Source organism: Danio aesculapii, chromosome 6 (assembly GCF_903798145.1).
Source record: "Danio aesculapii chromosome 6, fDanAes4.1, whole genome shotgun sequence".
NCBI lineage: Eukaryota > Metazoa > Chordata > Actinopteri > Cypriniformes > Danionidae > Danio > Danio aesculapii.
In genome coordinates, this window is record NC_079440.1 from 61643497 (window position 1) to 61670996 (window position 27500).

General features: G+C 35.0%; 2 protein-coding genes across 3 annotated transcripts in view; one reads left to right on the top strand and one right to left on the bottom strand.

Annotated features, from left to right (window-relative positions):
• Positions 1-18008, bottom strand: part of mars1 (methionyl-tRNA synthetase 1) — a 44023-nt gene extending 26015 nt beyond the window's left edge. For both annotated transcript variants that reach the window (XM_056460672.1, XM_056460671.1), the window contains exons 1-8: positions 17787-18008; positions 15487-15577; positions 9795-9873; positions 8643-8774; positions 6211-6286; positions 4170-4342; positions 2253-2362; positions 1634-1750 (exon numbers count right to left, since the gene is read on the bottom strand). In XM_056460672.1, the coding sequence (XP_056316647.1) occupies positions 1634-1750; positions 2253-2362; positions 4170-4342; positions 6211-6286; positions 8643-8774; positions 9795-9873; positions 15487-15577; positions 17787-17889 (881 nt within the window). In that variant the 5' untranslated portion in view covers positions 17890-18008. The remainder of the gene's footprint in view (positions 1-1633; positions 1751-2252; positions 2363-4169; positions 4343-6210; positions 6287-8642; positions 8775-9794; positions 9874-15486; positions 15578-17786) is intronic.
• Positions 18009-22299: 4291 nt separating this feature from the next.
• Positions 22300-27500, top strand: part of arhgap9 (Rho GTPase activating protein 9) — a 102902-nt gene continuing 97701 nt past the window's right edge. The window contains 1 exon segment of the mRNA XM_056460674.1: positions 22300-22356. The gene's annotated coding sequence lies outside the window, so the exon portion shown is untranslated.

Sequence of the window (27500 nt, forward strand, 5' to 3'; positions counted from 1 at the left end):
TAAAATTTGAGGATATTTACTTAAGTTTTTGCAATTTAAAGCAGTACCGGATGGATGGATAGATGGATATTAAATGGTTAAATGTTTAATTTGATGCTTTTATATTTGTTTATATATATTGTTAGATTTTTTCAACACATTTCTAATCAGTTTTAATAACTCCTCTCTAATAACTGATTTATTTTCTCTTTGCCATGATGGCAGTAAATAATATTAGACTAGATATTCTTCAAGACACTTCTATACAGCTTAAAGTCACATTTAAAGGCTTAACTAGGTTAATTAGGGTAAAGTTAGGGTAATTAGGCAAGTCATTGTATAACAGTGGTTTGTTCTGGAGACAATCCAAAACTAATATTGCTGAAGGGGGCTAATAATATTGAGCTTAAAATGGTGTTTAAACTATTAAGAACTGCTTTTATTCTAGTCGAAATAAAACAAATAAGACTTTCTCCAGAAGATAAAATATTATCAGACATACTGTGAAAATTTCCTGAATCTGTTCAACATCATTTGGGAAATATTTGAAAAAGAAATTCACAGAAGGACTTCAGACAGTATATAATAAGCTTAATTTTCCTAAAAATGTGTTCATTTCTTTCTAATATTGTTATATTATTACAATTACAAAATACAAAAGAGCTATGAGCATTTCTACACACGCTTCCCTTTCAATTTGCGCACTCACCAGGGAAATGCTGAATAATTTCTTTACAGATTACACACTGATTTCAGACAATAAAAGTCTGCATTGTTCATTAATTCATTTTCCGGTTTAGTCTCTTTATTCATCATGGGTCCCCACAGGGGAATGAACTGCCAACTATTCCAGCATATGCCCTTCCAGCTGCAACCCAGTACTGGGAAACACCCATACACACTCATTCTCTCACATACACACACACACAACAGACAATTTAGCTTACCATTTAGCTAACCCAATTCCCCTATAGCACATGTGTTTGGACTGTTTGGAAATTGTCTGTTGTGGGGGAAACCGGAACACCCGGAGGAAACCCACACCAACATGGGGAGAACATGCAAACTTAGCCGGTACTTGAACTAGCAGCATTCTTGCTGTGGGGCGACAGTGCTACCCACTGTGCCACTGCACCTCCAGTCAGCATTATTAATTTGCTAATTGTTATTTTATTAGTTGGTTTTTCAGTGACTGCTGTTATTAGTTTTTCATGTGTTGTGAATTTTTTTTTTTACTTGATTTTATTAATTTTTCTTTGGCTTAGTCCCTTATTTATCAGCGGTCGCCACAGCGGAATGAACTGCCAACTATTCCAGCATATGTTTTACACAGCGGACGCCCTTCCAGTCACAACCCACTACTGGGAAACACTCATTCACACACACACACACACACACACACACACACACACACACACACTAAGGTGTTTGTGTGTTTGGACTGTGGGGGAAACTGAAGCACCTGGAGGAAACCAACGCCAACACGAGGAGAACATGTAAACTCCACACAGAAACACCAACTGAGGCAGCTGGGACTCAAACCAGCGACTTTCTTGCTGTGAGGCCACAGTGCTAACCACTGAGCCACCATGCTACCCATTTACTTGATTTCAGTTAATGAAAACGCTTTTTGTTCAACAGTTTGAGTGTTCACCTGGCGAAAACGTCAGCGCTGAGGACGCAGCCGATGATGTTTCCCAGATGCGGCACATTGTTGACGTACGGGAGAGCACTGGTGATCAACACGTTTCTCTTTCCTTCCTGAGGGAGACTGAAAACACACAGCGAAAATTTAACATGATTTATCAAATGATTTTGCTGATAAGACCTTAAGTTTAATTTGACATTTTAACATTTTAATTTGACGTTTAACATTGGTAGGGCTGGACAGAATCTGCAGACATTTATGCAGAATGATTTTAGGAGTATCATAACTAAAAACTTAATATATGAAATAAAAAAACAATACGTTATTAACTTTTATTGAATGTTTACAATGCAAATCCAATTAAATCCACTTATTTGGTAAACAAAGCAACTCTCTCATATAATATATCTACTACGAGACAGAACATATGACTTTACACACTGCACTGTAAATAAATCAGATGAACACTTTCACATCAGTCAATAATATTACTGAAATTTAAAATATAAATATATATAAAATTGCATACAAAATGTATTCGGTTTAAAATGGTGTTAGATGATATTGTAATATTACTGCTAATGCTACAGATGGTTCAGGATTATTAATGAGATTATAAGCATACACTGGGTGTTTCCTCTCTGTGACGACAGTAAAATCTTTGAGTCCTTCAGAATAAACCTGCGCAGCTTCTTCAATCTCCTCCGGAGAGAGCTCACGTTCACTGTCCTCAGCCTGAACACACACACACACACACACACACACACACAAACAAAACATCCGGTAACAACTTACTTGTAGTGGAACATTCATAATCATGGTGTGAGACAACATAAATATTAATATTTATGTGTGTGAGTGTGTGTGTGTGTGTGTACCTCAGTGGCATTGCTGGGACTGTCTCTGCAGTGTAATGTAATGTGTGTATTTATATAGCACATGTATCGTGTATGGCCATACACCCCCTCACAATCATGAGGGGGGTCTCTCCACACCACCACCAGTGTGCAGCTCCATTTGGATGATGCTCCGGCAGCCACAGGACAACAGCGCCAGTGCTTCAACACACACCAGCTATAGGTGGAGTGGAGAGACAGTGATAGAGCTATTGAATGTGTTTGGCCAGGACACAGGGTTTACACCACCACTCTTTACCAGAAGTGCCATGGGGTAATTAATGAGCACAGAGAGTCAGAACCACAGTTTAACGTCTCATCTGAAAGACGGCGCTCACTGACAGTATAGTGTCCTTCACTATACTGGGGCATTAGGACTCGGACAGACCACAAGTTGAGCGCCCCCTGCTGGTCTCACTAACACCACTGCACACAGCAGCCTAGTGTTCCCATGTGGTCTCCCATCCAGGCACTGACCAGACTTAGCCCTGCTCAGCTTCAGTGAGGGACCGCTCTTGGGCTGCAGGGTGAAATGGCTGTGGCTATGTGTGTGTGTGTGTGTGTGTGTGTGTGTGTGTGTGTGTGTGTGTGTGTGTGTGTGCGCGCATCTCAGTGGTGTTGCTGGGACTGTCTCTGCAGTGACAGTTCTATCCCGCTATCATCCCATAAAGGTATTTTCCCGTATTTCTCCCGTATTTTCAGTCTTTCTCTGAAGGGTGGCAAATAAACATTAAAGAGCAGAGCAGAGCTATACGCAACCCATACCGCCGAACCACCAGGGGTCGCCCCCTGCTCTTAAATGTGAGTCTGTTCTGCGCTTTCACTTTGTTTAGGCATGAAAACACTTTCAAATAAATATAAAAACAGCAGGATTCCCTTTCCTTTTCATTACAGGTGCCGTCTCCCCTTCATATGCAATCCTGAAAACAGTCATGTAGCGGTGCGTGACTGTCAGCTGATGCGCTCCATAGTGATAAATAGACGCTGTCTCCTAAATGGATTCTGTACTCGCGATTTGAAGCGGAGTGAAAGTCTGGGTTTTGGGTGCGTGTTTATACAGACAAATATACATAATTAATAATAATAATATCTAAAGCTGTCGATCTTGGTGTAATTTTTTTCAAACACAACTAATTTCGTCCTAAATGTGAATAAAAAGTTAGGAAATCAATCGAAAGCTTTTATTATGACGTTAGATCTGTGTATTTTTAAAGTGACACCTGTTATTTAATGTAATGAAAAGAAAAAAAATCTAAATAAATAAGAGATTCAATCGTTGCTCTTTAATCAGAATGTGTAAGTTATACAGTAAAGAAATGGCTAATGAGATCTGATAGCTTGATTCTATTTCATTATAATAGCTTTTAATTATAATAAGCTGAACTGTTTGCTAATGTATTTGCTGCTAATGTATACTATTTAATTTTTCTTTTGTAAATAGTAATAATAAAACACATTACTGACTATTTAACTGTTTATTTAAAATGAAACCGCTCCAAATGAACAGATTTTTAGTAATTTAGGGATTTTTTAAAGGGGGGGAATCCCTTATTATGGTGGGCATATCCCTTATTTTCACATCCCAATGCTGACAGGTATGCAGTGGTGGTGCTGGTACAGTGTCTGTGGTGTGTGTGTGTGTGTACCTCAGTGTTGTTGCTGGGACTGTCTCTGCGGTGTGCGTGTGTGACAGGCTGTTTCTGCAGAAAACTCTTCAAGGCCTCGACTCCTTTACCCTGCAGGACGCTGAGAGCTGCAGACTGACATGCAGAGACAGAACACACTCGCTCAAACCAGGCGCACACCACCTGCAGATCACCTGTAGAGGGCAGAGCAGTGTGTGTGCAAACATGAAAACATACAGATGCATATTGAAATACATCCATTAAAAACAACACACACTCAGGCGGATGTAAAATATGTGTGCATGTCTAAACGAACACTAACATGTGTACACAAAAACATGCATTAAAAACACCACACACACACATGCACACACACACTCTGGCGGATGTAAAATAGACTGATTTCACGCGGCTGCCATTTTTAAAAGTGAAATCGAGGCTGCGGTGGGAAGAAACCCGGAAGTATCGTTGGGAGTTACATTAGAACGTTGTGTACTTGGCTGTATATCTTTTCAGCGAAGAGAAAGTGACACAAATTCATCATTTCACCGCCTTCTGAGTGACCCGAAGGTCCGTTCTGAATGAATGGTGAAAATAAAAAGGGATATCAGAGCTCATTTTCAGCTAAGTTAAGGGAAACGGCACTAGTTAGCTAACGGTTTCTTTCCCAAACACACGTTTTAGATGCCATTTATCAAACGCGAGTTAATGAACTGATTCTTTCACTATATTAGACTCGTCATGATACTGAATTAAAAGAAAAAACATAAATTTCCCGCTAACATTTAACACTGTTGATGGCTTTCTTAAAACAGCGCTGATTTGCCATTGTGTTCACGTGATCAACAGAATAGCTTGGGATTGGCAGAGAAGGTCATCAGTTCACCCTCCGCTGTTTACCGAGTACAAACACAGACGAGCCGAGCGATCTGCTTGATCAGCCATGAAGATCAGTCGAGTCATCCGCGCTCAGCGGCGCTTCAATGTTAACTCAGCGGGAAATAGATGGTTTTAAAACTTCAGTACCGGGACAACACTATTACAGACAACACGAGGGTGTGCTACAGTGTTTTATCGCTCACTGGGTAACATAGGCTAAAGCAGGGAAGCGTCCCCACGGTGTTTACCTGCTGCCATGACCTGAAGCCTAGGAGGACACTTGAGCATATTACTCTTACAGAGCTTGTGATGTTGTTTGATGCTAAATTGCTTTTAATTGTTTAAATTAAACTTACTGACTGATATTAAAGTGATGTTTACACCATATCTGCATTTTGAAATCTCGGCAACAGCTGGAGGTGTGTACTCCACAGCATGTCACTGTAATGTGTACAGTCCTTGTCCTATACTTCCGGGTTTCTTCCCACCGCAGCCTCACTTTGGTTCTTTAAAATGGCGGCCACGTGAAATAAGCGTATACGTGTGCATGTCTAAACGAACACTAACATGTGTACACAAAAACATGCATTAAAAAACACACACACACACACACACACACACACACACTCAGGCGGATGTAAAATATGTGTGCATGTCTAAACGAATACTAACATGTGTACACAAAAACACACACACACACACACTCACACACACACACTCAGGCGGATGTAAAATATGTGTTCATGTCTTAACGAACACTAACACGTGTACACAAAAACACCACACACACACACACACACACACACTAACACACAGATGTAAAACATGTGTGTGCATGTCTAAACATACTCTAACGTGTACACAAATAAGTCCACACACACACACACACACACACACACACACACACACACACACACACATGTTCAGACAAGTACATAAACTTCCACACAAGCGCATAAACATTCACACACATGCAAGTACACACAAATACACAAACACACACTCAAGCAGATGTAAAACATGTGCAACCACACTTTGTTCGAACACACATTCAAACACGAGCGTTCAAACACACACACACACACACACACACACACAGACACAAGAATTTTAAAATCGACAACACCCAGAAAATGCACCGTTCAAACACACACACACAGGTACACAAACACTGAGATCGTACCGGGTTCAAATGCACTGTCTGACAGCAGAGGATACAGCGCCGCCCAGAGGACCACATCTGCAACTGACACCACCTCCTGAAACACAACACACACACACAGCAGATCGATTAATAACAGCTATTTCTAAAAAGATTACACTTTTGATTATTCCTAAAGATCCCGTGAAGTGCTTTGAAACATGAATGTTTAATTTGATTCGAACTATTGATCGGTTGTTCTTGAACGATTCGTTCATCTTGAACAAATCTTTAATGTGACTCAGGAAGTGATTCGTTCATTCGCACATTGTGCAGGTGGAGGAAAAGATTGCCTCATTTTTCAATTCTTCTATCAGGTTCTAATCAGGCTTTTCTCATCATGTGAAGAAAACAAGCCAATCATATTCAGTCAGAGCCAGATAAAGATTCAATTCGTTCAGCTCTTCAGTCCTCAGGTTTGAATCGATCGACTCTTTACATGCTGAACATGATGATGAAATGAATCAAAACCAAAAAGATTCAAAATGTGAACTAATCGTGAGTTCTTCTGGCTCAGACCGAGAGCATTGATTAAGCTTCTACATTATAATGAACGACTGAAACTTGAAGAGCTGTCAGAGGATTGCCAATAATGTAAACAATGAATGATTATTTCCTCTTTCTTAGAGCATTGTATTTAAGACTTGTTTGTGGTCAGAACATTTGCTGAGAAATTGAAGTAACAGATGACGCCAAAAAAATAAATAAAAGATTAATTCAAGTGGAAGTGACAAAGTGCAAACCAAACTTCTTAATGCAAATGTTGTCAATGTTTTGGAGCACACTAGAGTATGAATTAGGCATTATTATTATTATTTCCTTTATTTAGCCAGGAGATCACATTGAGACAGCTCTGTCTCTTCTGCCAGTGAGACCTGGTCAAGATGGCAGGCAGCACATAAAGTTTCACATAAAAAAAATAAATAACTTAAAATAAAATAAATAAATAAATAAACAAAAAAAAAAAAAAAAAACACAAAAACAATACCACAAAATTGCAAAAATCACCATTTATAAAAAAAGATTAGATCGTAAAATAAACAATTACAAGTGTCTTTTAAGACGTTGTACAGATGTTTAAAAGTACTCTGAGTCGGAAGTGTGTTAAGATTGAGCTGATTTTTCAGGTCATTCCAAGCTCTAGGAGCTTAAAAGGAAAAAGCTCATTCGCCAAGTCCTGACAATACCCTTGGGGCTGTTAAACGAACACAGGAACCAGATTTAGTGTGTTTGATATTTATGTGAAATGTTAAATTAGAAAGATGGAATGGTAATCTACCTAACAGAGCCTTTAAAATAAGCAAGTACAAATGTAATTTTCTCCTTTGATAAAAAGATAACTAGTCTAAGGACTGTGCGCCTGTGATGAAGCGTTTTGCTGCATGATAAACAGAATCTAGTTTTCTGAGTAGCGGCAGCATGCATATATAGATGATCACCATATTCAATTACAGACAAAAAGGTACACAAAAATGTGCATGGGACGATAACCGTTTTCAAGGTTGGCGGTTCATTCCGCTGTGGCGACCCCGCATTAATAAAGGGACTAAGCCTAAAAGAAAATAAATGAATGAATGAATGAATATACATCTTTATATGAGCACAAACAGAGAAATGCTGCCACCTTGTGTCTCAATAGCACCACTGATGTACAGTGAATATCTAAAAGGTAACCAGAAGCTGGAGAAAAACATCAATCAGAACTATTTAAGACATTACAAAAAAGAGACATTAAAAGCAGGATGAGACAGACTTACAGATAAGTGATGTCGAATACAGATCATTCATTTTGTAAACTAAACAACTAGTTAAGAGTATATTTGCAGGAATATCAACCTTAGATTTGTTCTTTCTAAACTAGTAAACAAGCTTTCACACTTTACTTTTTTAAATTACTGTATTATATATTAACTGAAATAAGTGCTAATTATACATCCATACATACATGATTTATACATTAGTAAATATTAGATTATTAGATATAAACATAAATAGCTTCACTTATGTTTTTTCATCATTATCTAACTCTTTGGTATTTGTATATAGTTTGCATTAATGTAGTATTGTTGCAGATTTATATATTGAAATTGATTGTTTTTCTTATTAAAATATATATTTTTGATAAAGATTTAAAAAAAACAAACTAAAAAAAAAGTAATGTCAATGTATTCATGAAATCCCACATTTACTATCCATTTACCATAACTATGAAAAACTTATATGCATCTATTGGTAAAAGAGACCCAATGCCAGATCCACATTTTTCCATAAACAATACAGAGTGAGTTTTTTCAAAAAGTAAAATGTGCAGTTTCTTGTAAAGGGAAGCGAGGTTAGGGGTACAAAAACCATTAAGCACACTACATTTCTCCACAATTCACAAAAACAAGCATGTGTATGTGTACGAGACTCACGTCAGTAAGGAATGATGTCTTTCTCTTGCTTAGACTCTGCTCCAGCCAGCTCAGAGGCTCCTTCATCACAGCAGCAGCTTCGACACGCTTTCCCTGAAGCGCCACCAGCTGGAGAGACTGCAGCACTGCAGGCTGAACACACAAACAGTACAGGTCAATCATATACGCACACGACTACACATCAAACACACACAGGTCAATAATATATGCACACATAGGCATACATGCACACACCAATTATACATGCAGGTGTGTGCATATACAGCTCAACCATACTTGCAGAAACACACAAACTAATGTGCAAGCATGTACAAACTAGTACACACACATACACACATGACATTTTTTTTCATGATGTTTCCTTATTATATTTATTTTCTGCAGAAAGTCTTATTTTAGTTTGGCTGGAATAAATATTTACATATTATAAAACAATATCTCTGAACATATTTATTATTATTAAGAAATATCTCTTCTTGATTGTCTACAGAACAAACCAATTGACCTAGTTAAGCCTTTAAATGTCACTTTAAGCTGAATACTAATATCTTACAAAATAATTAGTAAAATATTACGCACATCATCATGACAACAACAAAATAAACTAGTTATTAAAAGCTACTTATTAAAATTATTATGCTCAAAAATGTGTTCAAATCATCTCTATTAAACAGCACTTGGGAAATGTTTTAAAAGAAAAATAACTTGCATAAGAGGACTAATAATTCTACTATATATATATATATATATATATATATATATATATATATATATATATATATATATATATATATATATATATATATATATATATATATATATCAGTCATCTTAGTCCTGAAATAACTCTTCTAACTAGTGTAAACACAATCAGAGCCTTCTGATTTTAGGGTTAGGCTCTGATAAATATGAATGGAATGCTGATGCATTAGAAAAACATGTTGTTTGAACAAACAGAGTTACATGATAACCAAAAGTGAAATTAGATCTCATTAAATGTGTGTGTTTTAATCCAGTCACTCTATTATGTCAGTAAGAGGCCTTTAAAAGCTCCATTCAATCCGATACGGTTTTAAAAGATAATGTGTTGTGTGTGTAAACTATCTAAAGTTATTATAATGATGTGCACTGGAATAAACAGAAGAATCTTCACCTGTAAATTTGTAGATTCCCATTCCAGCCACTGGTTTGTCGCGTCTGTTGCCTTCTGACCGCTGACGTCAAACAGGTATCTGTGGAGACGTTAAATATTATTAATTTCTGCATGCAAATCTGCAGGCTCACAGTGAAAAGTGTAACGTGTCCTGTAATAATTACTCTCGATCATATCATCAAGTGATGAAATCATCTGCACTCATTTTAGATTCAGTTTAACCATAGAAAAAGAGAAACTTTATCAATTGCATGTGTTTTACAGGCCTGTGTAAACATTTTAAGCCAGTTTAAAGCATTTGGGCACAAGGACATTGTGTTTGTGGCTTTAACTAAGAATAATTGTATTTAATTATTTATACGATAAAGACCATATAGTTTTATTGTACAATAGATTTTTTTGTACCTGAATACTGTTAGACTCTGTCATTTGTATATTTGCTTTACTGCATTCATCTATGTTTGTAGTTTATTTTATTTTATGCAGGTGCACTCCCCTACAAAATCATCCCAAACAATCTAAAATTATTAATTATTTTATAATTATAAATAATTAATTAATTCTATTTTTAATAGAGATTATATTGCATATTTTATATATACTGGTATAAATATTGCAGTATATATATATATATATATATATATATATATATATAAAAATCACAGAAAATCAAGATATGCCAATGTAAGCCTTTCCCCAATACCATGCAGTAGGGCTGCACAATAAATCGTTTCAGCATCGATATCGCAGTGTTTGCATCAGCAATAGTAACTTCGCAAAGATGTGCAATGTTAAGTTGACTCTGCAGTGTAATTTTTACATATATAAAATCATAACACATGCACTTTATTTCACTTTTATCTTTGCTTTGTGGAGTTTATTTATGCTTGTAGTTTGTTTATTACATGTTATGCATGACTTACTCCCCTACAGAACCATCCCAATCAAAATTAATACATTTAGGTAACACTTTAGAGACCGATTCTCACTATAAACTAGTTTCTTATTAGCATTCACATTATCGAGATATTAACTGCTTATTAGTACGTATAAAGCACATATTCTCATTCATTTATTCATTTTCTTTAATAATCTGGGGAAGCCACAGCGGAATGAACCGCCAACTTATCCAGCATATGTTTTATGCAGTGGATGCCCTTCCAGCAGCAACCAATCACTTGGAAACATTTATACACTCTCAGTCACTACAGTCAATTTAACTCACCCAATTCATCTACCACGTATCTTTGGACTTGTGGGGGAAACCGGAGCACCCAGAGGAAACCCACACCAACACGGGGTGAATATTGCAAATTCCACACAGAAACACCAACTGACCCAGCCGAGGCTCGAACCAGTGACCTTCTTGCTGTGAGGTGATCGTGCCACCCACTGCGCCACCGTGACGCCCAGCACATGTTCTGTATGATCTTATTCTATATCCCTAATCCTATCAAATAACTAAACTACCTTAATAACTATTACTAAGGAGCAAATTAGAAGTTTATTGAAGCGAAAGTCAAATTTGTTTGGCTAAGAGTGAGAACTGAAACTTAAAATAAAGTGCGACCAAAACATCTTTCTAAGCATAACAAAGTATATCTCAAAATATATAGCAGATAAACTAAATATTGCATGTCAGATTTGTCCAATATCGTGCAGCCCTTCCATACAGCCCTAGTTCTCATGTGTGTTTCTTATTCTTTAGTGTTTCTTTGTTCATACTGAACAAAAAGAAAGATATTTTGCCAAAATGTTGGAAATTGGTAGCCTTTGACACTCATAGTATGGAAAAAAACGATATAATAAAGTCAACATTATTCTTTATATCTTTTTATGTGTTGAACAGAAAAAGAAACTCAACTATGTTCAGAACAAGTGAAGGGTGTGTAAATAATGACAATTTATTTTTATTTTTAGGTGAACTGTCCCTTTAAATAACCTATTAAAAATATCTGGTCATAACCAACCAGTTTAACCTCTAAACCAGAGTACCAGGTTTATTGTTTTGGTAATGACTGTTTGCTTATTATCAAAATGATTCTTCACTTTCTCTTTTGTTCTTCATGTTTATGTGGTTGTCCGCTATTTATATTTTGAGGCATAGTTTCATTTAGCTGAAAATGATGCACTACTGGTGTCGCGGTGGCACAGTGGGTAGCATAATCGCCTCAAAGCAAGAAGGTCGCTGGTTCAAGCCCCGGCTGGATCAGTTGGCATTTCTGTGTGGAGTTTACATGTTCTCCCTGTGTTGGCGTGGGTGCTCCGGTTTCCCCAACAGTCCAAAGACATGCGGTATAGGTGAATTGAATAAGCTAAATTGGCCGTAGTGTATGAGTGTGAATGCAATAGTGTATGGGTGTTTCCCAGTGTTGGGTTGCAGCTGGAAAAGCATCAGCTGTGAAAAACATATGCTGGATAAGTTGGTGGTTCATTCTGCTGTGGTGACCCCTGATTATTAAAGGAACGAAGTCAAAAAAATGAATGAATGAATGATACACTGCTTATAAATGATGTGCTTATTTTGTCTACATCTGTGTGTGTGTGCGTTTATATGCACTACTATGTGATGCTTTGCTTTATAGTGAAAAACATTCATTAAAATTGTGCATTTGCAGGATTATAAGACATCCCATTTTGCTGTTGGCATCAAATTAAATTTACAAGATTGATTTTACATGCACAGTATGCAAATTAAATGTACGCAACACCATGTCTAAGCAGATATGACACGACAAGGTTTCAGCGACAAGCAATTTGCATGCACTGCACTTCTGCCAATCAAACGGACAGGTTTGTAATCGAATTAACAAATATTACACCTCATTAAAATGATTTAAAAGTACATGCTGAGTGACTGATTTTTGGTGTGCACAGTTGTGTGGAGTCACAGTTCTAACGTTTAAACAGGTTATTTTATTATCAACATCTGAGGTAAACAATCTGCTTCTGGCAATAAATGTCACATAAAATGGTTTTCAAGCATTCAACACTGTATAAAGCCCATAACCAGTGTCAGAGCGTATTACTGTCATGACAAAATACATACAGTTCAAGAAATATTCTACTCATTTCTAAAAATTAATTTTTGATGACATGATGACAGTACATAATAGACTTTTAATTTGTTAGTTCAGCACGTCATTGGACAACTGTGTTCTGTAGACCGAAGAGGGGGCTGGGGTCTAGGGTCGCTTGGTGATTTCCTAAAATTAAATTCATATTAATAAACTATTGGAATTACCATATTTAATCCATAACCTACAGAAGATAAAAATAGTAGTTAATAGTTACATTAAAAAACATGCTATTTTTTCCATTGGATTGTGACCTCTAGGGTGATTACATTAGATTAAAAACACAGCAATAGGGTCAGATGCAGCAGATTGATTTCATGTCACCAGGTTAACCTTTCGGACACCTTTACGGCACTCATGTAGATTAAAAATAAATGGAAGCCACAACAGAACATGGAGGATGATCTCAGAGTGGCGTTCTCCAAAATTAAATGAAGAATAGACTTGGGCCTATTGGTGTGTGTTTGGTTTGTAGATTTCTAACCACCTCAGAAGATATTGGGGGTCGTGAGTCGCTGTTATTAACAGTTATTTTAGGGGTCAGGAGCTAAAAAGTTTGGAAACCCCTGCTGTAGATGATCAAAAAATTCATAATTTCTTAAGGGATAATATATTTAACAATAGCTTTTTTTTACTTTTAAAAATGTTCATTTAATTTATTACAGCCAAAATAAAAATACTTCCTTTTTCCTAAAGAAACGTGTAATAGGAAATACTGTGAAATATGTGCTTAATCTATAACTAAAACTAAACTAATAACTAAAATGTCACATTTATGCAAAAACTTCTTGCTGCCAAATTAGTGAAACCTAGTGATTCAAAGTCCACATGAGCTGAAAGTTTCTAATGGCTCGTTTCCACTGACTGGTACGGTACGGTTCGGTTTGGTACGGGTCACCTTTATCAGGCTTGCGTTTCCACTAACAAGGGTACCCTTTTGGTGGGCGTGGTGTATGATAGAAAGTTTTAGTCGACGTCATTCTAGCTCGAGGAAATGTCTACAATAAAGCTGTACAGGTCACTTACATATCATATGAGCAGCTCTTCTCACTAAACAGATGCTTTACACACATAAATACTGGTGTAGAAATGCTTATTACTAACCTTTCTATCAACATGAGTTAATCATAACTGCAGATCAATGACAGTGCGAAACAGCCTACTGTAACGTCTGTAAATATATTAAATAACTTAATAAATGAACATATATAAATATGTCCCTTACAGTCTCCGATATGTTACAAACTACAGAAGAACTACATATAGCAGACATTTCGTCGGTATTTAGGTTCAAAACAACACAAAATATAGCCTACAGTCAGTGTAAACCTCTCATCTGTGTCTGTAATCTTCAGCTGCACATGTAGCCTCTGTTAGACAGTAATTCCATCATTCTGAGTATTATTCTGAGTATTATCATATTAGTCCAAAAGGTGAAGATTATACATGGCATTTTGTTCATGTTTTCTGAAAAATAATGAGCTCCTTTTTTTCCGGCTTCTCCTTTGTTTCTTCACGCTTCACTCTCGCGTTTGTCAGTGTCTGACAGGATCGGGTTTCAAAAGCACGTCAATAATCAAGCGCAGGTTATTATCATCAGCTCAAGAAGTTTGTTATTTCAGACATAATGTTAGACGCACGCGAGCGCTAGCAAGAAAGCGAAACCGCTCGCGCCTCAGACTGCCTCGTAAAAAACTACGGGGCACAGGGTAAATCTGCTCTTCTTCTTGGCTTTGTGGCTGTTCATCCAGACGACGACAAGGTTATTTTGAGCCCAGATCGACCATGGCTCGTTATTATATGTATTTATAATTCCGCTTTAATCTCTCGCTGTGTATTTCAAACATGGCGGTTTCGAATGACGTATCTCTGTAAACCAATAGCGTTCAGCTGCGCGTGTGGCTCCGCCTTTTGGTACCCTTTCGAAAGGGTGCCGAAAAAGTGGTTCCAAACCGAACCGTACCATACCGTACCACTCAGTGGAAACGGGCCATAAGACTTATTTCAGTATAATGATGTATTTCAACTGGAATGGAATATTAAGTAGGGGGTGGGGCTTTCTTTGTGCATCATTCCCTCATAGCAAACTAACAGAAAAAAGAGCATGGCTAAGAATATTAAAATACAGTTACTACATAAACCCTCAGCTTGACATCAACAGAGAAGGAGCTACAATAGAGCAAGCAGATGCGCTGACTTTGATTGCAGATTAACAAAACTATTTTGTTTTTTAGTGGATTAATGTACACATTAGTTTTTACGACAATGTGACACCCACTGCCTCAACTTTTACCTGGTTATCATACTGAAGGTACAACTGCCAGGCTCAAAACACAACACTATTCAAAGTTGGACCATTATTGCAGCGATGTTATTGGACAAGCTTAAAAACTGACATTACTATAATCTATTTCAGATTTTTTGTTATTTTATCTCTCTCACAACTGGACGGTTTTAAGGCATCTGCTTGTATATAGTTTTTTGTCAAACTGTGATCCTTAAATAGTCTTTTTAATGCGTTTTTAAATAAATATTGGTCTAAATGTCACAAGTAATGTTTCTGGAAACTGAAACTGCTGTTCCACTGAATGTGTGTGTGAATCTCCGGCACTCACTGGCAGATGCTGTTGGGGCTGAAGAGATGCTGACCGCTGGGTAACAGCAGGACGGGCAACACGGGGTGTGTGAGATACGGGACCACCTTCTCTATAGCACACAAACATGAGACACATTCATGTTGGACAAAACACACTCGTAAAGCACTAGAACAACTCCACAGTACGACAATAGAACGTTCATAGATAGAACAAATAGGCTATTAAAGGGGACAGATCACACAAAGATGAAAATTCTGAAAAATAAAACACATTTATTTTTATTTCCTCATCCTCCACTTATTTTAAACCCGTCTGAGTTTCTTTAATATGTTGAACACAAAGGAAGATATCCTGGAGAATGCTGAAAAAACAGCCATTGACTTTAATAGTATTTTCTTTTCATAATATAACTCATAACATTCTTAATGTTTTCATAACAGAAATTTATAAAAGTTTTGAATTATTTTCATTTTAGTGTGAAATATTCCTTTAATGTAAATAATTTACAAAACTGATAACTTTTATATAGTTACTCGCTTAAAAATATATATATATTTGCTTTATTCTGTAATCTAGTAAAATTAAATTACATTTCTTTATCAATAATTATTAGCATGTTTTCAGACATATTTCTGTTAATGTTTGTAAAACACAATATTAATAAATCAATATTTGCTGTAATATTGCCCTGATTTTCGATCATAGCAAATAAAAACATTTGTTACTCTAACCAATAGCCATTTTCAGAAGAGAACTAAATCTTTTAAATTAAATGTAATATTTTAAATAAAACAAAAAATGATTTAATAAAAAAACTAAACAAATATTAACATCTTGCTAAAGCCCATAGCTAATAATAAATGCAGAGAAACTGAAAACACATTTGTTATTATGAAGAAGCTAAAATTGACAATATTTTTTTATTGAAATTTAAAAGAGGTGTGGCCTTTATGGTAAATAAAACAAATACTAACATTTCACTCCACCCCATAACATTAGCTAATAATAAATACAGAGATACTGCAAATTGTCAAGTGTCTCTTCATTATTTCCACAGCTGTACTCTTTCGTAATACATTTATACAATACATTTAAGTTTTCAGTCAGAATACAACTAATAAATAAATAGTGAAACAGCAGTTTAGGCCCTGACTTTATTTTTTACCTCCAGAAAGAGAGTGGATTGATGGATGGATGGACGGATGGATGGATGGATAGAACTATAGACAGAAAGATAGATAGACAGAATGATAGACAGAAAGATAGATAGACAGAATGATAGATAGATAGATAGATAGATAGATAGATAGATAGATAGATAGATAGATAGATAGATACTGTAGACAGACAGACAGACAGACAGACAGACAGACAGATAGATAGATAGATAGATAGATAGATAGATAGATAGATAGATAGATAGATAGATAGATAGATAGATAGATAGATACTTTGTTTTTGATAAAGCACATTCAGACTTCTCTTTAATATTATTATTTCAGAAAAGTTTTATTTGCAAATTCTAAACAGGGAAATCACATTATCAGCCAGTGACTATTAAAGTACACCATTGTTCACTTCAATTAAATATGTTATTTTGAAGTCATGGGATTTTAGAGCCAATATTCAATATAAACAATATAGGGAGTCTCTCTCTCTCTCTCTCTCTCTCTCTCTCTATCTATCTATCCAGTATATCCATCCATCCATCCATCCATCCATCCATCCATCTATCTATCTATCTATCTATCTATCTATCTATCTATCTATCTATCTATCTATCTATCTATCTATCTATCTATCTATCCAGTATATCCATCTATCTATCCATCCATCCATCCATCCATCCATCCATCCATCTATCTATCTATCTATCCAGTATATCCATCTATCTATCCAGTATATCCATCTATCTATCCAGTATATCTATCAACTCTGTTTCTGATGGTAAAAACGACATTTAGGGGCTAAACAGCTGTTTCACTATTTATTAACGTTAGTTTCATTCTTACTGAAAACCTAAAGTATTATCATGTGTGTACAGCTGTGGAAATAATGATGAGGCACTTGACAATACTCTATTTCTTGTGATTTGTTATTAGCCAACTTGTTATGGATTTAAGTGGGATTTCAGACCGATAATTCAAATTTGAAACGTTATAGTGGCCGTTAAAATGACCGTTAAACTTTACCTCAATGTAGATATATAGCAATCACTATAACATATACTTCAATCAAAAAACACCTCAACAAAACATTCACAACATTTCAATCACACACACACACGCACACGCACACACACTTTTCTCCACACTCACCCTCGTGTTTCACCAGCTCAGTTTCACACTGGACTCCGCTGAGCTCCAGCGCCGCCAGCACCTTCAGGCAGTGCGGGTTTCCCTCACCGATAAACAGCTTCATTTCACCCTCCGCGATTCTGCTCTAAAGTCAGACCGACACGCCGTTTGTACCGACAACAGCGAGCAGAACCGGTCTGTTGCGATCAACTATTGCCGCTGATGCAACCGAGCGTCACACCACGTGCAGCAGTACAGGAAAGCTGTAGTTTTTAGATGTCATCCGTTCTCTGGAAATGAGTCGAATTCATGCTGAGTAAAGACTGCAATACCCACAATGCAAAACTGCAGGCGTAAACGGTGGTGTAAGCTCATTGGTTAAAGAGTAAAACGCCTTGATATAATTGGTCGATGCCGCTGGCAAATGCTCGAATCAACGCGACACTGTTGAATATTAATAACGCTAACATGTTGTATTTAAAGCAGTAGTACTTATAATTCTGATCATTACATTTATATTATAATTTCATTATTTCAGCGTTAATGTAATGGTTTATGGCATCTTTTATTATATATTTAGCTATATCTATATTTACTCGCTCTTTGCATTTAAAACAAATATTACTCATAATACTAATCACTGTATTTTCATCTGTCAGTGGGATGCGATTTATTTTTAAATGTTGACATGCAAAACAATATTATTCATAATTCTAATAGTTTCAGTTTTCATCTGTCTGTGGGATATGGATTTAATCATATGTTTATAGTATTTTTTAATATAATATTTAGTTTTTAAATAATTTTATATGATTAAGTTCTTAATAATTCTTAACATATTAATAATTTCTTAATAATTATTTTATATATAATAACTTGGTTATACTAAAGGTCGCTTATTCGTTATTTTAAGGTCGCTGGTTCGAGTCCTGGCTGGGTCAGTTGGCGTTTCTGTGTGGAGTTTGCATGTTCTCCCTGTGTTGGTGTGGGTTTCCTCCGGGTGCTCCGGTTTCCCACACAGTCCAAACACAGTCGCTATAGGGAAATTGGGTAAGCTAGAATTGGCTGTAGTGTATGAGTGTGTATGGATGTTTCCTAGTGATGGGTTGCAGCTGGAAGGGCATCCGCTGTGTAAAACATGTGCTGGATAAGATGGCGGTTCATTCCACTGTGGCGATCCCAGATGAATAAAGGGACTAAGCTGACAAGAAAATGAATAAATGAATGAATAACTCGTTTTTATTAATAAATAAAATAATAATATTAATGAATTTACTATTAATGAATAATAATAAATATATAAAATTCTGATGTTTATTATAATTATAATATTTATTTCGACATGTGTTATTTCTTTTAATAATTGAATTATGTATTTCATGATTTATTTATCTATTTTAACATTTATTTATTTATTTATTTATTTATATATCATTTAAATTTGAGTAATTTGTACTTCCTGTTTGCAATAAAAAAAATCATATTATTTATTTATATATTTATTAGTTTACATTTGCTAATATGTTTTATTGCATAATTTTTCTCATATATTCATATATAGTCTATTTACATTTCCTCACTGTTTGCATTTTAAACCAATATTACTCATAATTCTTATGATTTTAGTTTCATTTGTTAGTGGGATAATGTTTTATATTGATATTTATCAATATTAAACAATATTAAACAATTAAACAATATTACTTACACTTGTTATAATTTCACCAGTCAATTGGATATTGATTTGTAAATATTTGTTATTATTTGTAGAATGCGACAGTCATATTTTTAGGTATATTTACCTTCTTTTTGCATTTAAAAAGTATTATATATTTCGTATGTCACTAGTTAGTGGGACATGAATTAGTTGATATTAGTTAATATAATACTTTATTGCTTCCTATTCTGTATTTATATTTACTTGCTGTTAGCATTTAATGCAAATTGTAAGGTATAATTGTATTTTCATCTGTTGGTGAGGTATCATTTATTTTAAATATGAACATTAAAACAATGTTCCCATAATTTGTGTAACTTTAATTAATGAATGAATTAATATAATGTTATTTCACCATTCAGTGCGTTATGAATTAGTTTATATTTGTTAACATAATGTTTCATAGAATACATCAGACTTACATTTAGCTGTATTTATATTTGCTTACTGTTTGAATTTACATTATTGCACATTATTACTCAGCCGTCTTTTAATACATAATTAATCTGTTAGTGATGATATAAGTTTGTTAATACTTGTTAATACAATGTTACTGCATATCTCACCGATCTAATATTAATATTTACATTTATTTATATTTGCACTCATAGACTAGTAAAAAAAATATCCTAATAAAACACTTAATACTATAATTATTTTTACCCATGGCTTAGGTAAAAGGAAAAATAAAATAAATCTGAGCTCAAATATTTTTCGTTACACCTATATTTAGTAGACAGTTTCTGTATTTTTCAGTTTGTTTATTTTTGTATTTATTTATTTTAGTTTGCAGCAATGTAAAAAATATATAAATATGCATCAATAAGGGCGTCATGGTGGCGCAGTGGTTAGCACGATCGCCTCAAAGCAAGAAGGTCGCTGGTTCGAGCATAAGTTGGCATTTCTGTGTGGAGTTTGCATGTTCTCCCCGTGTTGGTGTGGGTTTCCTCCAGGTGCTCCGGTTTCCTCCACAGTCCAAACACATGTGCTATAGGGGAGCAAAATTGCTAATTTGCTAAATTGTCCATAGTCTATAAGAGTGTGTGTTTGTATGAATGAGTGTGTATGGGGGTTTCCCAGTGTTGAGTTGTGGCTGGAAGGGCATCCGCTGTGTAAAACATATGTTGAATAAGTTGGCGGTTCATTCTGCTGTGGCGAACTCTGATTAATGAAGGGACTAAGCCAAAAAGAAAATGAATGAATGCATCATTCAAAACTAATCTGACTTTTGTCTGTCCATGACAAACTCTATATGACAGTAAAATCCTCTCTTATACTCTCCCAGATTTCTTGCATATGTTTGTTCTTTTGTTAATTTGACTGCTTCAACTTGTTCTCAGTTTGCTTTTTAGAAATGTAATTAATCAGAAAAAATAAGAACACTATAATGCGTAATTAGCATGATGTGAAATGCACATTACTGTCAAAGCAGCAAACAATACAAAAACACAGGAAATAGATTATGATCTAAATTCAAAAGAAGGGTTGCTGCTAGAAGGGATACAGCTGCGATCTGAAGTTCACTCAGTCCCATAGTCATCAGGGGTCTCCACAGCGAAATGAACCGCCAACTATTCTAGGATATGTTTAACACAGCAGATGCCCTGGCAGCGGCAACCCAGTACTGGGAAACATACACTCATTCACACACTCACACTCATCCACTACGGCCAATTATATGTATAAAAGTATCATCTACACATAACCCCAACACTAATCCCAACCATCACAGTAATGTAAATAGTTATTACACAGAGTATTATTCAAATTATTTCTTATATTACCCATTAAATTGTACTTTATTAACGTCTACCCCTACCTTAAGAGTAATGCAAGAGTTTATATTGTGATGTCTGATTTAAGATTTAAAAATAATTTGTCATATATTTTGAATGAATATTTACATTTTAAATACTAGGATGTATTAATTCAAATGTTGGGTCAAATCCAACAGTTGGGGTCATTTTTGCAATTAAATTTAAATGACATTTTTTAACCCTGCTTGTCCATATTGACCCTACTTTGGGTTACAACAACCCATTATTTTAGAGCGTAATATTTGGTCATAATTTGAGCATAATATAGTTTTTTATTTTTGAAAAACAAGTAATGGAGAATGGAGAACAGTTTGTAATAAAAGGTTGGGTTGTTTTAACCTAAAGTTGGGTTCATTGAATTAGATTTTTAACCCAACTGTTGGTTTTCTGTATTTTGAGATTCATGTTTTTTTATTTAATTTCCCCCCATGTATTTCTGCTTTTGAATTGCATTATGGGATCTTGATCTTTCCTCTAACAACCTTGAGTTAGTAAAAATGACATTTATAATCATTTGTAATAGTGTACAGTGCTATATTGTCTGTGTTGGTGTTGTATATTACTCTACAAAAACCTTGTAATAAACTGCCAGTACATTTTCTGCTATATTACAGTCTTATTTCTCTATATATTATTTCTTATACATTATATTATTATTTTAAACTACTAAAATGTCGATAAAATCACTTAGTTAAACTCTAGAGTTGAATTTACAACATCAAAAGCGGACAGTGCAGAGATCAACATCCTATAATGCAATTCACAACCGCAAATAAACACAAAACAAATCACAAAATTCGGAAAATTCTGATTAACAGATATTTTTACAGCGTATATCGACGTGAGTATCCGCAGCTGTATCCCCTCTAGACCTTACCTCAAAAAGCGGCTCTTAAATGCTGTAGGCTTATAAAGCACGTCTCTAGTTGGCTCCTCTCAGTCACGTGACAGATCCCGCAGCCCCGCCCCTCGGCCGAACCGAGGCTGTTTGAGTGACAGTTGGAGCTCGAGCACCGTCCGGTAAACTACGGGAACACCGAGGCACCTGCGCTCTCCGGTAAGAACGATCAGAAACACCGAAAAACACACAGTTATGATAAGAAAATGACTGAATTTAACACACTGAGACGGGAATTTATTATTAGGATTTTTTTTTTTCTGTAAACAAATAAACACAGCAAAGCATCCCTCCATCAGTCGAGCTAAATGTGCACTCGCGCTAGTGAGGTAACTTTTTATATATTTATTATGAAGTGAATATTATTATTTTTAAAGTGTGTATATTATTTTAAGTACATATATGTCAATCTGTAAATAAATGAGATGCAGATATTACTCAGTAATGTAACTTCTCACGTGATGATGAAGATACTATAGTAATTTATAGTAAATACTATAGTGTTTTTAAACTACACCTATTATAGTACGGTGTATAATACTGTATATATTATAGTATCTACAACTCTTTGTTAATGAATGCTCCAGCAAACTGTAGTGTTAACTATAGTGAACTGATAAACTGTAACGTTTTGTATATTTATTATATATATATATATATATATATATATATATATATATATATATATATATATATATATATATATATATATATATATATATATATTTAAGTCTGTATATTATTTTAAGGTAATATATATTAGTCTGTAAATAAAGGAGATGCAGTTATGTAAATTGTTCAGTAATGTAACTTCCCACGTGATGAAAATACTATTTGTGTATAGTGTATAGTATTGTATAGTATTGTGTTTATGAACCGTACCTTTTATAGTAAAGTGTATTATACTGTATGTTATATCTTTGTTAAATGAATGCACCAGCATACTATAGTATTACCTATAGTGAACTGATAAGCTGATAATACTGTAGTACACTTTAGTTTTTACTACAGTAAACTGTGGTGCATTGTAGTATAATATAGTGAAAAGAGTCAATTGTTTATATTAATATATTTTTTGTATTATCATAGCAACTATATATATATATACACCACAACAGTACTTTAATAAATAAATAAATACTTTATTAGTAATAGTATGGTTCAAAAACACTGTAGTAAATTGCTATAGCATTTTTAAATGTGGGTTACAATAATAACTTACAATATTTACATGTTTTACTAACATTAGCTTGTTTAAATCACTGCAGAAATCAACCCTAAATTACTGATTTATTTATTTTTTTACATCAATTGTGCTGTATTTTGGCATTATCCACTATTTAAGGTAATTGATTCTTAAATGTCTGTATTTGCAGACACATGCTTGTACATTTGAGTGGGTCTATTGCTGTGGTGTCTGAATCTGAGAGAAACACTGTGAAATGCATGAGAGTCAGCCTGAAATATATGACATAAGTACACTTTAAGAAATGCTGGGTTATTTTTAGCCAAAATGCTGGGCCAAATAAGAACAAACCCAACTATTGGGTTAAAAACTATAATTTAAAAATGTAATATAAATAAAATAAAATAAATAACCTTACATTGGGGTTGTCCATAATTGACCCAACAGTGGGTTACAACAACCCAGCTTTTTTAGAGTGATGACATGCAGTAAGTGACATAAACATGACCTGATAATCCATAGACTGATGAATAATCCTGTACTTTAGCCCCTGTAAACACAAATACACAAGGCACTACTGAATGTAAATCTATGCATCTATAAATTATAAACCTTTGATTCTACACTCAAAAAATGCTGGGTTGTTTTAACTCAATATTGGGTCAAATATAACAAAACCATTGCTGGGTAAAAATTTTAAAATTACATTTAAATGAAATGTTAATACTGTTGGGTTTGTCCATATATTTGACCCAACAATGGGGAAAATGATCTTGCAAATGAGTAATGGGGAGTTATTTAGAATATTCTGCCATGTTTTAGTTGAGTATTGGATATATTTGGTCAGATTTGAGATCAGTTGTTGAGATCGTTGCAGAGAAGCAGGAAATGGAGAATGTAAACTTTCTTATAAATAAAAAATGCAGGAGTTTAAACTGAGATTTCAGACTTTAAATGGAATATTTGGGCATTTTTTGGATGAATATCACACTCTAAAAAGCTCACCCAACATTGGGTCGAGTATGTACAAAACCAATGTTGGGTTCATTTTTTTGTTGAATGTAAATTCGATTTTTCACTTAATTTTAACTGTTGGGTTTGTACATATTTGTCCCAGTGTTGGGTTAAAAGAACCCAAGAATCTCATTTTTACGGACCTTATAAATGAGCAATGCCAGAGATTATATTGAGATTTCTGATTTTCGATTGAATATTTTGGCATATCTGGGATGAATATCTACACTACAAATGTTGGGTTAATCCAATGTCAGGTCAATATGGACAAACCCAAGAGTTGAGTTAATGTTTTCAATTAAATTTAAATGACACTTTTCAGCTTGTCCATATCTGAACCAACATTGGGTGACAACGATCATTTTTAGTGTTTGGTCGATTTTGAGCACAGCTGTTTTTGAAAAGCAGGCAGTGGAGAACAGCTTCTACACACTAAAAACTGCTGGGTTATTTTAACCCAATGTTAGGACAAATACGGACAAACCCATTGTTGGGTATATTGTTTTAAAATTACATTTAAGTTAAATTTTATTAGTGTTGGGTTTGTCCATATAATTGACCCAATGATGGGGTATGACAACCCAGTTTTTTTTTTTACAGTATAAACTGATCTTGCAAATGAGTAATTCGAGAGTAATTCGAGAGAAAATTCTTGCATGTTTTAGATGAATATTGGATATATTTGATCAGATTCGAGCACAGATGTTGAGATCTTTGCAGAGAAGCAGGAAATGCTAAATGTAAACAAATTGCAGGAGTTTAAATTGAGGTTTCAGACTTTAAATGGAATATTTTGGCATTTTTTGGATGAACATTCCTTTTAAAAAAGCTCACATAACCTTGGATCAAGTATGGACAAACTAAGTGTTGGGTTCATTTTTTGTTGAATGTAAATTAGATTTTTTTTGTCTTTTATAGTCTTACACTTTTTAACCCAACCCTTTTTGTCCAAATCTGACCAACATTGAGTTACATCAACCAATCATTTTTAGTACTTGGTCAAATTTAAGCAAATCTTTTCAGATTTGTTTTTTTCAAAGCAGGCAATGTTGGGTCAAATAATCTACAAACGCAACCATTGGGTTAAAAGGTGGAATTTACTTTGAATTAATAAAAAAAACTAACATTGTGTTTGTCCATGTTTGACTCAACATTGGGTTAAAAACAAACCCAATGTTTTTAGCATTTGGTGAACTTTGAGCACAGCTGATTTTGAAAAGAAGGCAATGGAAAATAGCTTCTACACACTGAAAAAGTGCGAGGTTGTTTTAACCCAATGTTGGGTCAAATATGAACAAACCCAACCATTGGGTTAAAAAGTTAAAAAGTGGCACTTGCATTAAATAAAAAAATAACCCAACATTGTGTTTGTCCATTGTTGACTCAACATTGGATTAAAAACAACCCATCATTTTTAGAATTTGGTTGCATTTGAGCACAGCTGTTTTTGAAAAGCAGGCAGTGGAGAATTGCTTCGACACACTATGCTGGGTTGTTTGTTTTAACCCAACGCTGGGTCAAATATGAACAAACTGAACCATTGGGTTAAAAAGTGTCACTTACATTAAAAAAAAAAAATTAACCCAACATTGTGTTTGTCCATATTTGACTCAACGCTGGGTTGAAAACAACCCATCATTTTTAAAATTTGGTTGCATTTGAACACAGCTGTTTTTGAAAAGCAGGAAGTGGAGAATAGCTTCGACACACTATGCTGGGTTGTTTGTTATAACCCAACGCTGGGTCAAATATGAACAAACGGAACCATTGGGTTAAAAAGTGTCACTTACATTAAATAAAAAAAAATTAACCCAACATTGCGTTTGTCCATATTTGACTCAACGCTGGGTTGAAAACAACCCAGCATTTTTAGTATTTGGTTGCATTTGAGCACAGCTGTTTTTGAAAAGCAGGCAGTGGAGAATAGCTTCGACACTATGCTGGGTTGTTTGTTTTAACCCAACGCTGGGTCAAATATAAACAAACCGAACCATTGGGTTAAAAAGTGTCACTTACATTAAATAAAAAAAAGTAACCCAACATTGTGTTTGTCCATATTTGACTCAATGCTGGGTTGAAAACAACCCATCATTTTTAGAATTTGGTTGCATTTGAACACAGCTGTTTTTGAAAAGCAGGCAGTGGAGAATAGCTTCGACACCCTATGCTGGGTTGTTTGTTTTAACCCAACACTGGGTCAAATATGAACAAACCAAACCATTGAGTTAAAAAGTGTCACTTACATTAAATAATAAAAAAAAAAACAACAACATTGTGTTTGTGCATATTTGACTCAACGCTGGGTTAAAAACAAGCCAGCATTTGTTTGGAGTGTAATCTCCTGCAGCAGTCATTGAGAGATGTGTGATCTGTGAGATTGTTTCCATCATCAGGCTCATCTCAGTGTGTTGATTTATAGAAGATCAAGAGAAAGGCAGAATTGCATAACAATGGTTTGCAGGATTGGAGCACAAAGCAAATGCGCTTTGCTGCTGATAATTCTGCTGCATCTGATGCGCCGCTCTGAAAATCCCATGAATGAAGCAGATTATTTGTGCAGTGTTTTCTGGGTTGTCAGTTTCAGATTGACTGTGGCTTTATCAGAAGTGCCGAACGCCTGCTTTTCTCCATCCGGCTGGCGTGACGACATCAGACAGATCAGAGGGTGGCATGTCTTATCTGTGCTTATTAAGCTTTCTGCATTCTAACTTTAACTATGTGTTGACGTTAACAGTCACGATCTGTGATTTCTGCCTATTATTGCACACACAGACGGAGCTCGAGATCTTTCTGCTGTATTTATTTTTGAAGGTTGAATCGCACATGAGAGTTTGTAGAGTTCCTGCATAAACAGGAAGTGGAAAATGCTGTGAAATAGTTCAGCCTACTAAACTCGAAGCTGCAGTTCAGATTTCTGCCCCGCTTTCTCTAAAGTTCACTGCCCTTTAGTGGAATACTTTGAATTGAACTATTCATGAAGAAAATCAGACAATAATCATTAATCCTGATGGGTAGTTAATAATTGCACACACACACACACACACACACACACACACACACACTGGATTTGTTGATCATTTAGTTTCATTTGACATTATTTATT